Consider the following 12,414-nt stretch of genomic DNA (forward strand, 5'->3'; position numbering starts at 1 on the left):
CCCCCCCAAAAAAAAAAAAAAATCCTTATTTGGACATCCAATGGGTTGTTCTAAATATTTGGTAGTAAATTCAAAGTCTTATTTGGCCAAAAAATAAAAAATAAAAAACCTTACCAAATCAGCACAGAAAATCCGCCAAAACCAGGCTACTGGTAGCTCCTGGACTTAGCTAAACGGCTCGGGCCGTATGTTCGTGCGTATATGTGTGGACCTGGATCTGGAGGGTGAGGGTGAGAGTGTGCAAGGGAAAAGCGTTTTGAGTTTTTGAATAGAAAAGGAAGGGAGCGGTTTCCCTATATAGCACTTCATAGAATCTGTAGATGGTAAATCTAATTGTATCTTAAGGTCTATTGTTTGGGGATGGAGCTTCTAGTTTGATGGTCGGCACCTAACCTGAGTCTAGGGAAGGTTGGTGATTCAATCTTTCTATCCCGCATTCTTGAAAAAGAGTAATAACAGTTGTAGTATTGTGACAGCTGTGGCTCATTGGGCCCCTTTGTGGGCATAATCTACTATTTTCATTTTAAATTTTAATGCAGTGGCAAATATAGACCATTTCATATCCCATGATCGAAATTACTTCATCATCCTTTCAATGGCACACAGCTAAGAGTATCTTTTTACTTCTTTTTTTTTTTTGGGGGGGGGGGGGGGGGGATAGAAGTATCTTCTATTGCTTCCAAGAGAAAAAAAAATGTATTTGTGAGAATGAGGGAGTGACTAGAGGGTATAAACTTTTCTCTTTATTCAAGAACAGTGAAGCCCAATTCAGTACCTTTCGCACCCCACTCTTCCCTCTTTCAAGACAAACGAATAAGACATTACTTAACACAAAGCCAAAAGCAGTCGATGTAAATCCAAGCAAGGCATAATCTATAAAAAAATAAAAATTAAAAAAGAAAAAGCTTTTTCAGTTATTTGTTTCTTGGCAGAGTGTGTGAGGATAAAAAAAAAAACTGCTTTTAATTGTTTTCCTCCGTTTTTCTAAAACAGAGACCAGTTTAATTGGACGGCGTATCCACCGTGGAATCAATGGATAACACACCTAATTGTGCTATATAACAGATCCAATGAGGTTGAAATTAATTTGTAGATATAGAAAGAGGAGTTGGCCAAGTAGTGAGAGAATGCATGGAGAAATTCAGGATTAACAAGAGGGGATGCAAGCAAAAACATGCATGGACCATTGAGAATGAGCACCCCAATACAGGAAAAGTTATATAATTGAATTTCAGTCTGAATTTCAACACGTGGTAAATAAAATCCAGATCATATCTTAGATAACTAATCCTAATGGCCAAAATTGTGATCATTCCTATGGCACAACTAGGAGTGCCATCCATAGATTCCAGAGTGGATGTGCCTTGTTGAGTAAAACATTTAAACATTTAAACATTTAAACGTTTTTATTCATTAGAAAGAGTGAAGCTTAACTAAGATGAGAATAGGTGGGGTTTCCTCTTTGGAGCCCAAAGTAAATCCTTTTTCTCTTTTATCCCTTTCAAACCAAATGAGTAAGGCATTACTTGACAAGGTTGAAAGCCATCCATGAGAATCCAAGCAAAGCATGTTCAAATTTGTGGGAATGTAGATTACTTGTCGCTTATGTTGTACGACATTTCCTACTTGGTTTCTCCATACAAAAATCCACTCGTCTTATCATTTGCTAAGCTTTCTCACTTACCTCATCCAAGAAAGTTGTTGTGAATAGTTTCAGCAGCTTGATTCAGATTTCAGAGCTCATAGCCTCCGTTTACCTGAATTACCACAATGGAAATTGTCACCGGTCTTGTTTCTGAACTGGTCAATCTTTTGATTCCTCCGTTTCTGCGTAATCTTGGCTATCTGGTTCACTACGAGAGAAACTTCAATGAACTTAGAAACCAAATGAAAAGACTTGAAGAATTGAGAACAGACAATCAGAGGTCTGTCGATGTCAATCAAAGAAGAGGGCAAGTGATTAAAGAAGTGGTGAAAAGTTGGTTAGATAGAGTTGATGCCACACAGCGTGAGGTGTCCGATTTGTATGATGCATTTGAAGAGAACAAGGGATGCTTCAAGGTCGGCTGCCGTGCTCGTTATCGTCTGGGTAAAGAAGCAAAAAGAAAGACCGATGAAGTCAACAATCTCCGAACAGAAGGCCAATTTGATGCCGTTTCAATTCCTCCTCCACCTCCTCATGATATTGAACTCATGCCACCACTTGATTTCCAGGTTTATCTGCCCACCAAATCAGCCATGAAGCAAATTATGGAGGCATTGGAGGTCAAGAAGTACAGCATGGTCGGAGTTTATGGGATGGGCGGGGTCGGGAAAACGACCTTGATGAAAGAAATGGCAAAGGAACTGAAAAATAATGGCCTCTTTGATCGAGTTGTGATGGTCACCGTGTCTCAAAACCGTATTTTGACGGATATTCAAAATGAAATTGCAGAGAAGTTGGGTTTCAAGTTCGAGGATGTGAGCGAATCAGTAAGAGCAAGTCGTTTGCTGGAGAGAGTTAAGCAAGAAAAACGAATCCTCATAATCTTGGATGATCTATGGAAACCACTGACATTAACTGAGGTTGGAATTCCCCATGGAGATAGAGACGGCGAAGGCAATGATGGAAGGGAATGCAATTGCAGCATTATTATCACAACAAGAAGCCTAGAAGTGTGTAATCAAATGCAGACTCAATCCAATGTTGAAGTGAAAGTGTTACCGGAAGCAGATGCATGGCAGCTGTTTAGAAGGAGCGCAGGTGATCGTGTGGACTCTCCAGAGCTGCATGTGGTGGCTACGAAAGTTGTTACAGAATGTGGGGGTTTGCCAGTGGCACTCGTTACGATTGGAAGGGGCTTGCGAGATAAGGACCCGATAATATGGAATGATGCGGTTAGCCAACTGAAAAAGTCGACGATCTCATCCACAATTCCAGGTATGGAAGAAAGAGTTTTCCTATCCATAAAATTGAGTTATGATTATCTCAAGAGTGAGGAAACACAATTTTGCTTCTTGTTGTGTTGTTTATTTCCTGAAGACTCTGATATTTCTGAGGATGAATTGTTTCCTTATGTGTGGGGTGAGGAGGTATTTAAAAATATTGAAACCCTGAAAGACGGAAGGAATAGGCTACATACAGTGCTGGACATGCTTAAACGGTCATGCATGGGGTTGAAATCGTCTGCAATTCCGATCTTGTACAATTCCGTACAATTCCACCTTCAAGCGGTGACACGTGTATTGATACCAATACAATGGTCCAGATCTGGTACAACTAATAAAACATTAAATCAATGAAAAGACATTTAAATCAGATCTGGGACATTGTATTGGTATCAATACACGTGTCACCGCCTGAAGGTGGTATTGCACGGAATTGTACGAGATCGGAATTGCAGACGATTTTTTTCCTCATGCTTGTTGTTAAATGTTGATGGAGTTGAGAGATGTGTCAGGATGCATGATATTGTTCGAGATGTGGCCATATGGATTGCATCACAGGAAGAACATGGCTTTGTTGTAAAAGCTAGAAGAGGACTGAAGCAATGGCCAGATATGAAAAACCTGAGAAAATGTAAGCGACTCTCACTGATGAATAATGACATTGATGAGGTCCCTGAACAGGTGGGTTGCTCCCAACTCATAACCTTATCATTACGAGATAATATAAGTTTGAGAGAAATAGCTGATGGATGTTTTGAGGGTATGACAACACTCAAAGTTCTAGATCTCAAAATAACATGTATTTGTTCAATACCATCGTCATTCTCATGGTTAACGGAGCTTCGAGTATTACTTCTAAGTTCGCCGACTTGGGAGGGTGAGGACAAGAAAGAGTTAGATTTGTTATTGCTTGGGAACATGAAGAATCTTGAAATACTCGATCTTTCTTACTCTGACATAAGGACTTTGCCACTGGAAATAAGGGGATTAACAAATCTTAAGTCCTTGGATTTGTCATATAACCCCGAGTTGATTATTCCCCCAACAGTTTTGTCGAGGTTATCTCGCTTAGAAGAGCTCAACCTGTTCGGTAGCTTTAATGAGTGGGAGGCTGAAGGCTCAAGAGATAAAAATAAGGCTTGTTTTTCTGAGGTGACATCCTTGGCCGGTTTGACAACACTTTTTTTCCAACTATCAACCATAGAATGTCTCGGTTCAGTCATGTCACCGTCTTGGGAAAACTTGACACGGTTTTTTATATGCTTGGGACATTATGAAGAAGACCGTTGGAGAATTGGTGAATCATCAGGGGAAGCAGGTGACACTCTGATGGTTCTTAGCGGTATAACAATCCCTAGACTTCCCCGATGGGTTGAGAAGTTGTTGGGACGAACAGAGGTCTTCGGGCTTATAGGTTGCCATGGTCATAAGAACATTTACCCAGGAGGACTTATTGGAGAGGGTAGTGGTCTAAACAACTTACGGCTTCTCGCCATTCAAGAATGCAGAGATCTGGAGCATATTTTGAGAGTTGAGGTAGAAGAGGTCACTTTCAACAGGTTGGAAGAATTACAATTAATAGAACTACCCAACTTGAGGAAAATCTACAATGGGCCTTTTCTGAAAGGCAGCTTGGAGAACCTGAGGCAACTGCGTATTGACGATTGTAGTAATTTGAGTCCAATCCTACCAGTGACTATCGCACAAGGTCTCCTACGGCTAGAAGAGATTACAATTTCGTCGAACTTTGTTGCAGAGGAAATAATTGCTCATGATGATGATGATGACAGGGGAAATAAGGGGAAGATGATGGTACTCCTTCCCAAACTTAGGAAGCTACATATTCAGAGTTGTTTCCGTTTGAAGCACATCTGTGAAATGAGTATGGCTCAAAGTCTCACACAACTAGAAAAAATTGAAATTTTTGACTGCCCTGTTTTAGAGGAAATATTTGTGGAGAGTAATACTGATGGAGAAAACGAGAGCAGCAAGGTGGTGGTGCTTCCTCAATTAAGGGTTCTACGATTGGTCAATTTGCCAAACTTCTCGGCAGTATGCCGAGGGGTGTCACTCTATAATTTCCCTGTCTGTGAAGAATTGTACATTAACCAGTGCCCCAATTTGAAAAGGCTCCCAGTAAGTCCGGAGAGCACACCAAGACTAAAGAAGATTCATATTCGGAGTTGTTTCCGTTTAAAGCACATCTGTGAAATGAGTATGGCTCAAGGTCTCACACAACTAGAAAAAATTGAAATTTTTGACTGCCCTGTTTTAGAGGAAATATTTGTGGAGAGTAATACTGATGGAGAAAATGAGAGCAGCAAGGTGGTGGTGCTTCCTCAATTAAGGGTTCTACGATTGGTCGATTTGCCAAACTTCTCAGCAGTATGCCGAGGGTTGTCACTCTGTAATTTCCCTGTCTGTGAAGCATTGTGCATTTACGGGTGCCCCAATTTGAAAAAGCTCCCAGTAAGTCGGGAGAGCACACCAAGACTAAGGGAGATCGAAGCAGAAGAAGCATGGTTCAATGATTTGGAGTGGAATGAACCAAGAGAGAAGCTGCACGTTCAAGAAACGGTGAAGGTATGGTAATCTATCATTCATTAATTTCTTCTCTTAGAAATTAAACATGGTTCTACGTACTTTATGTGCATCAACAACATTCTCTCTCTCTCTTTCTCTCTACCAAAAACAATATTTCCACAGCGTGTAGCACAACAAAAGTCTATTTGTTTAATTTAGAACCATCAAACAGGTTGAATTTTTAAGTGCACGTCCTCCATGGTGGTGGTAATAGGAGAGCAGATTCGAGAGCTCCAATAGAGAGATTAAGCCATGTAAGCTTTCAATTCTCTACCTTTCAATGATGCATTTGCGTTTTGGTATGTTTCTATCAAATCTTTTTAAATTGATTGGCAAATATACAATATATGCATGCACTCTAGTCATTAACATGCAAAGTGATGCAATTTGTCCGTAAAAGATTTTTTTTTTTTTTTTTTTTTCTAGTGGTAGAAGTGGATGTACTCTCAAAACTTAGGGGGAGTAATGGCAAGGTTAATGTGGTTACCCAACCCGATCATCCCCGTTGACACCCCATGGGTGTTCTTCCCTAGCTCGAACTTATCCTTCTTGGGTCTTTTCCCCCCTTAGGCTCCATCTCTTTCTAGGTGATAAAGTAGGGAAAAGATAGGTTTTCCTTTTTTCTTTTCTTTATTTATTTATATATATATATATATATATATATACTAGCAAAAAATCTACGTGCATTTGCACATGGAGGGAAAAAATACTACAAACTAACAAAAGCTATATGTATGGTCGTACGTTGACAAAGATGGTGAGAAAGGGAGGGAATATAGAGAGAAAAAGAATACAAGTAACATAAAATAGAAGGGAGGGAGAGGTAAGGGATGTATGCATGGTAGAGGATGTGAAATATAACACCTTGAAATTTAAAGGCGACAAATAATATAAATATTTAGCAAAAATTTAAAAAATCTCAAGTAAAACCTGCCTTTTACCAAATATTTTTGAAATTCTCATAGGGGTAGAAATTTGAAACTTAATATCAAACTATCTATATATAAGAAAATCATCTATGGAAAAGGAAAAGCATTGTTATCAAGCAAATTCATGAATCTATTGAGGAAGAGAAACACTCACTACTCAAACTCCATTACGATAAAATAAATAAATAAAAAATAAACGAAAGGGATTCAGAAATTTATTTGTAATCGATCAACAACAATAGCAAGATAATCAAATAAAATAAAGCATACTGCAAACAATAAAAGGGAATTAAGGTAACCATTGCAACAATAATTCATTATCAAAGAAAAACAATTGTAACTATTGTGGCCCAAAAAAAGGTTCAAAATAGTTATCAATTTGTGATTTAAATCACATCACATTATTCACAACATAAGTGCATTGAATTGAATCCTAAACTTGGTTTCCATGAATCTATTGAGGAAAAGACGCACTCACTACTCAAACTTTATTAAAAAAAAAAATATATATGAAAGGGATTCAGAGATATACCTGTAGTCGAGCTACCACAGTACCAAGATAATAAAAGGAAATATAGTCTGTTGCAACCAATAAAAGGGAATTAAGGTAACCATTGCAACCATAATTCATTGCTGAAGAAAAACAATTGTAACTATTGCAGCCCAAAAAAGAGTTCAAAATAGTTCTCAATCTGTGATTTTAATCTTATTACCTTATTCACAACATAAGTGCATCTGATCCTAAACTCATTCTCATGCATTAACTCTTGTAATTGGTAAGGTCCTTATTCACAACATAAGTGCATCTAATCCTAAACTCATTCTCATGCATTAACTCTTGTAATTGGTAAGGTCCTTGGATACGACGACAACTAAGCAACTATTCAAGAAAGTGTTTTTTACCATAATTAACACTCAACTATATTATTAACAGTTCAACCAGAAATTACATGCTCAAGACAATAATGAAACAAGAACGATTGTGATAATTATAGCATGAAAACAACACCTGGTTTTAAAAGACTTATTGTGTTTGGTTGTTGGAGTGATGCTCTCAGCTGAAATTTCACCATTAGAACACCATCTTGTTGTTTCCGTGAGGAATTAACAACTTATTTGTATGAGGAAATCTTCAATGATGGCTATACTAGCATGTAAACTACTCCAATTTGTACTCTTCAAGCCATATCTCCTATGAAACAATAACAGAGAAAAATTTTCAGGGAAACTAAAAGAGAAGAAAACTAAGGATTTTATTGTATTCACCATTACCTATACTACTGGTGAGTGCCTTCATAAAATAGAAAAGTGGATAAAAAGAATATCGTATATAATGAGATCATCATTATTTGGAGAACCACATAAAACCTACTCAGAGCTCAACAAAACAAAGGAAACAATTCTAAGAAAATGTGAGGGAAAGATTGTTTTGTAGCATTATGAAACTCCATGTCCGCCTAGGATCATTGTAACAAGCAAGCAAACAGCCCTTCTTACGTAGAGACCATCCCTAAGAAATGTAGAGCACAGTGCTTTCTCTTTCTCAAGAACAATGTCCTCAGTTGGTCTTCCACTAAACTTTGATACAACAGCAATGCCTCCATCAACCTTTCTCAAGCTTAAGAGAGCATTGTCGATAAAGAAAATAAATGAAATCAGTTTGGTTTCATTAAAATAAAAAAAAAAAATTTAGGAAAACAATAGAGGAGAGAGAATCTAGAAAATATATATTTTCTTTAAATTAAGAAAACAGTTGAGAAAGAATTTAGAAAATAGGGATTTTCATTTTTTGTTGTAAATATAGATGATAAAAAAAATTAGTTTTGTTTCATAAAAAAATAAAAATAAAATAAAAATAAAAAAGAGTTAAGAAAACTATAGAGGAGAGAGCATCTAGAAAATATATATTTTCTTTAAATTAGGAAAGCAGTTTTTTTTTTTTTTTTTTGTGATGAAAATTAAAGCAATTGAGAGAGAATATAGAAAATAGGGATTTTCATTTTTTGTTGTCAATATAGATGATGAGCGAAATTAGTTTATTTCATAAAAAAAGAATCAAATGAATTTAGGAAAACAATAGAGGAAAGAGAATCTAGAAAATATAATATCGATGTTTTTAAATTAGGAAAGCAATTGAGGAGAGAGAATATAGAAAATATGAATTTTTCATTTAATTATTAAGAAAAAAACAAAGGATACCAAAAAAATAGTAAAATAAGAAAGATTAAAGTTAAGCAATTTAAATAAACAAGAAGAATAAGAAGGGTAAAGTAGTCCAATAAAATATTAGCCACGAAACATGAACACATGCTTTTATAATAGTATGATAATATGATAATGGTATAAATAACATTTTTTTTTCAAAACAGCAAAATGGAGGGTGATATTGCTATCTGTTTCTTGTTTAGTACTTATTGTTGTACATTCCTTTACAATTGACAAAATGATGTTGAATCTGAGTATTCTAGTTTCAGACCACTAAGTACATAAAGGGTGTACTCAATGCACGATGTTCTCACCAATGCGGACTCTGATGTGTGATGTGGGATGTGGGATTTTTATTTTTGAAACGGATCATTTTTCCTACATGAGCAACTTCATACATGTTTCACTGACATCATTTTCTTCTTCAACCTAATTTTGCTGCGTAATCCATTTGGAAAAAAACAAAAATCTCATACTTTGTTATTCTGATGTATCACTAAGAAATGGTTTACTAGCCCACCCAAAATGGGCCCATTTGCATCTTGTTGCTGTGCTGGCTGGAGATAATTGGCCTTATTGCCTAACATAAATTGCAATAATTCATGTTAATATTATTTTTAATTCCTGTTGAGATTCTCTTCTCTAAGGAAAGCATTTTTATTATTTTAGCTTTACAATTGTGTTCTAATTTTTATCCATTTTGCTTTGTTTGGTAGGCTTATTCAGGTCCCAAAGACAAAGTGACATTTTAGTAAATATTTGTGCAAATAAAGGTGGAGGCTATGCTCCTCCATTGACTATTTTCATGTGTGTATATCGGTCTCGTAATTATATGGGTAAAACTCAATGCATTCACAATGGAATTTATTGCTTTATTGACATTATTTCAATTTGGTGCCTGTATTTTTGTTTATTTTGTTATTATTTGACATAATGGATCAACATGCAGGGAAATGATTCAAATATATTATTTGACATGTGTTGAAATTAGTAATCCTTTAGGTTGGTTTATAAATACTTGAATCCATGATCTTTTAAAGTTTCTAAGAGATTTGATCAAGGAAAAAATCGCACATAGAAAATGGATAAAATGGATAAGAAGTTCAAAAGACTTAGAACTGATTTGGTGTGACTAATTTCTATTTCAATTTCATGGGGTAATTTTTATTTTGGAAATTGTTTGGTTTTATTTTTTCACTTTATTTCAGTTAAATATATGTTAATTAGAATAGAAATTCTGAAATATTTTAGGATTGGTTTTAATTTTAAAATTGAAATTGATTTTTCTCTTGCTCTTTAATGAACACATGGTTTATTTGATGGGCAAAGAGGTAATTCATGTTGAAAATAAAACACTACTTTCTTCCATAGTGGTCACACCACCGCCACCATGCCACCACCATGTCTCCACCACCACCATGTCACCACCACCACCCGCTTCTTAATATGTGTGTCTCTCTTGAGATTTGAGATGCAGACACTTAGTACTCCACACCCTTGTTTTTTTTTTTTTTTTGGGTGGAAGAGAGAAGGGCTGCTGAGTTTCAGAGAATCATCAGCTATAATTTGAGAAAATTCTCAAACCTCGAAGAGGGGGCAACCACCCTTAGTAACATCCCATCTTTCTGAACTCCACACCCTTGCTGTGAAGTTGCATTAATCAGAGCCACACTATTGACCAAGAACTAGAAGTCCCAAGAACGAGAATCTCTCTCTCTCTCTCTCTCTCTCTCTCTCTCTCTCTCTCTGAGACACAAAACACACACTCTTGGTCAAGTGGTCACTGCACCAATGCTTGGGCTAGTGAGAGTGTATGCACGAGCATCCAACCAGAGGGGTAGGGTCATCTTTTCACAATATTATATGTCTGGACATAGAAGACGCAACCAGATGGTATTCTTTCCCCTAAAAGCTAATACTATTGAATTGGCACAAACATCCCAACATAAATCATGTTGGACAAAGTTATCTGTTCAGTGCAATCTCCCATACAAAGCATGAAGTCATTTTATGGGAAAAAAGAAGGCTGCTAGGTTGCATGCCCCTATACTAGTGTGCGCATGAGCCAATGAAAATGCACATGGAGGCATTCAAGAAGAGTAGGCTCCCAGGGATGGAGTGGTCATTTCACTCTCTTTATATCTAGCACTGCAACAATCCCCACCCTTTATTTTATCGACCCATCATTTATCTGTTTATAGTTCAATTTGTCATTTCACTTTACCATTTTTTCTATCCTTGTCCCATCATGATTTTTTTTTTTTACTTCTCCACACAAAAATCATCGTTTAACCCTGATGCGGTAAAAATTGACCGGGTGATCTTCCCTGTAGTTCTTGGTGCTCTAACCGACCTGCACAGAAGAGATGACAGGGGAGAGCCGGGCTGACCCGACAGGGGACTCTCCGATACCTAAGTTAGATCTTTCCATAGCAGATGCTCAAGAGAGCTTTTCCAATAAAAGAAGTGATTGATCGATCCCCTATGATGGAGGCTTACATTGGTATTTATAGGTTGTTGATGGAGAGAGAAGGAAGGGCGTTTGTGGAGAGTCCTGTTTAGGCGTAGAGTCCTTGAGGGGAGTGGCTCCATGATTCTGGGAATATTCTGGGTTCCAGGGCATATTCTGGGAATATTCTCCATTGATCTCGGAGGTGCGAGTCGTGAGAGGGGTGGACTCCTCAGATGACGTGTAGTGGATAGAGTCCTGCCCCCGTGATCAGGGATCACGTCCCTTGAATGTAGGAGTGGATGCGTGCATGTTTTTGGGTGCCTTACTTGACTATATCGAGCAGAGGTGACATTTTGGTCGAGCCGAGGTGATTGGCAGCACTGCCTAATGGAGGGCCGAGGTGGCAGCACGGCCTGATGGAGGGTCGAAGCAGTAGCACAGCCTGATGAGATACCGAGGTGGCAGCCCATCTTGATGGAGGGCCGAGGTGGTAGCACAGTCTGATGAGATGCCAAGGTGGTAGCACGGCCTGATGGAGCGCCGAGGTGGCAGCACGACCTGATTGAGGGCCGAGGTGGCAGCATGGCCTGATAGAGGGCCGAGGTGGCAGCACAGCCTGATGGTGGGCCGATGTAGCAGCACGGCCTGATTGAGGGCCAGGTGGGAACACGGCCTGATGAGATGCCGAGGTGGCAGCACGGCCTGATAAGGGCCGAGGTGGCAGCACGGCCTGATGAGGGCCGAGGTGGCAACACGGCCTGATGAGGGTCGAGGTGGTAGCAAGGTCTAATAGACGGCCGAGGTAGCATTACGGCTTGATTGAGGGCCGAGGTGGCAGCACGGCCTGATGTGATGTCGACGTGGCAGCATGGCCTGATGAGGGCTGAGGTGGCAACACGGCCTGATGAGGGCTGAGGTGGTAGCACGGCCTGATGAGGGCTAAGGCGGTAGCACGGCCTGATGAGGGCTGAGGAGGCAACATGGCCTGATGGAGGGCCGAGGCAATAGCACGGCCTGATGGAGGGCAGAGGAGCAACATTGGTCAAGACGATCCCTCCCCGTGCCATGGTTGGGAAGAAATACCCTCATCACCATCCCCCCGCTCTAGCAGTTCGGATTGATCTGCTAGAGCATTTAATTCGATCTTGACCTTTGTACGATGTGAGCTGTCTATTCGCTGCGAAACGCGCTGCTTCAATTCCTCAGGCAAGGCTGCTCAACGGTTCAAGGACGTGGTTGTCGCTTGTTCAAAGGTGAAGGAGGAAGCAAAGCGCCTTCATAGGGAGCCGCACAAGATCACAGGCCAACTGGAGGTTG

The 12,414-nt window shown here is 39.0% G+C and overlaps 1 protein-coding gene across 1 annotated transcript; it reads left to right on the top strand.

Annotated features, from left to right (window-relative positions):
• The first annotated feature begins 1,770 nt into the window (after positions 1-1,770).
• Positions 1,771-9,608, top strand: LOC122084809 (probable disease resistance protein At4g27220). The gene is made up of 4 exons (XM_042653235.1): positions 1,771-3,144; positions 3,397-5,511; positions 5,684-5,765; positions 9,362-9,608. Exons 1-3 carry the CDS (start codon positions 1,771-1,773, stop codon positions 5,720-5,722), a joined length of 3,528 nt encoding a protein of 1,175 aa, XP_042509169.1. The 3' UTR covers positions 5,723-5,765; positions 9,362-9,608.
• Positions 9,609-12,414: the final 2,806 nt, after the last annotated feature.

The sequence above is a fragment of the Macadamia integrifolia genome, chromosome 7 (genome assembly GCF_013358625.1).
Source record: "Macadamia integrifolia cultivar HAES 741 chromosome 7, SCU_Mint_v3, whole genome shotgun sequence".
NCBI classification, from domain to species: Eukaryota; Viridiplantae; Streptophyta; class Magnoliopsida; order Proteales; family Proteaceae; genus Macadamia; species Macadamia integrifolia.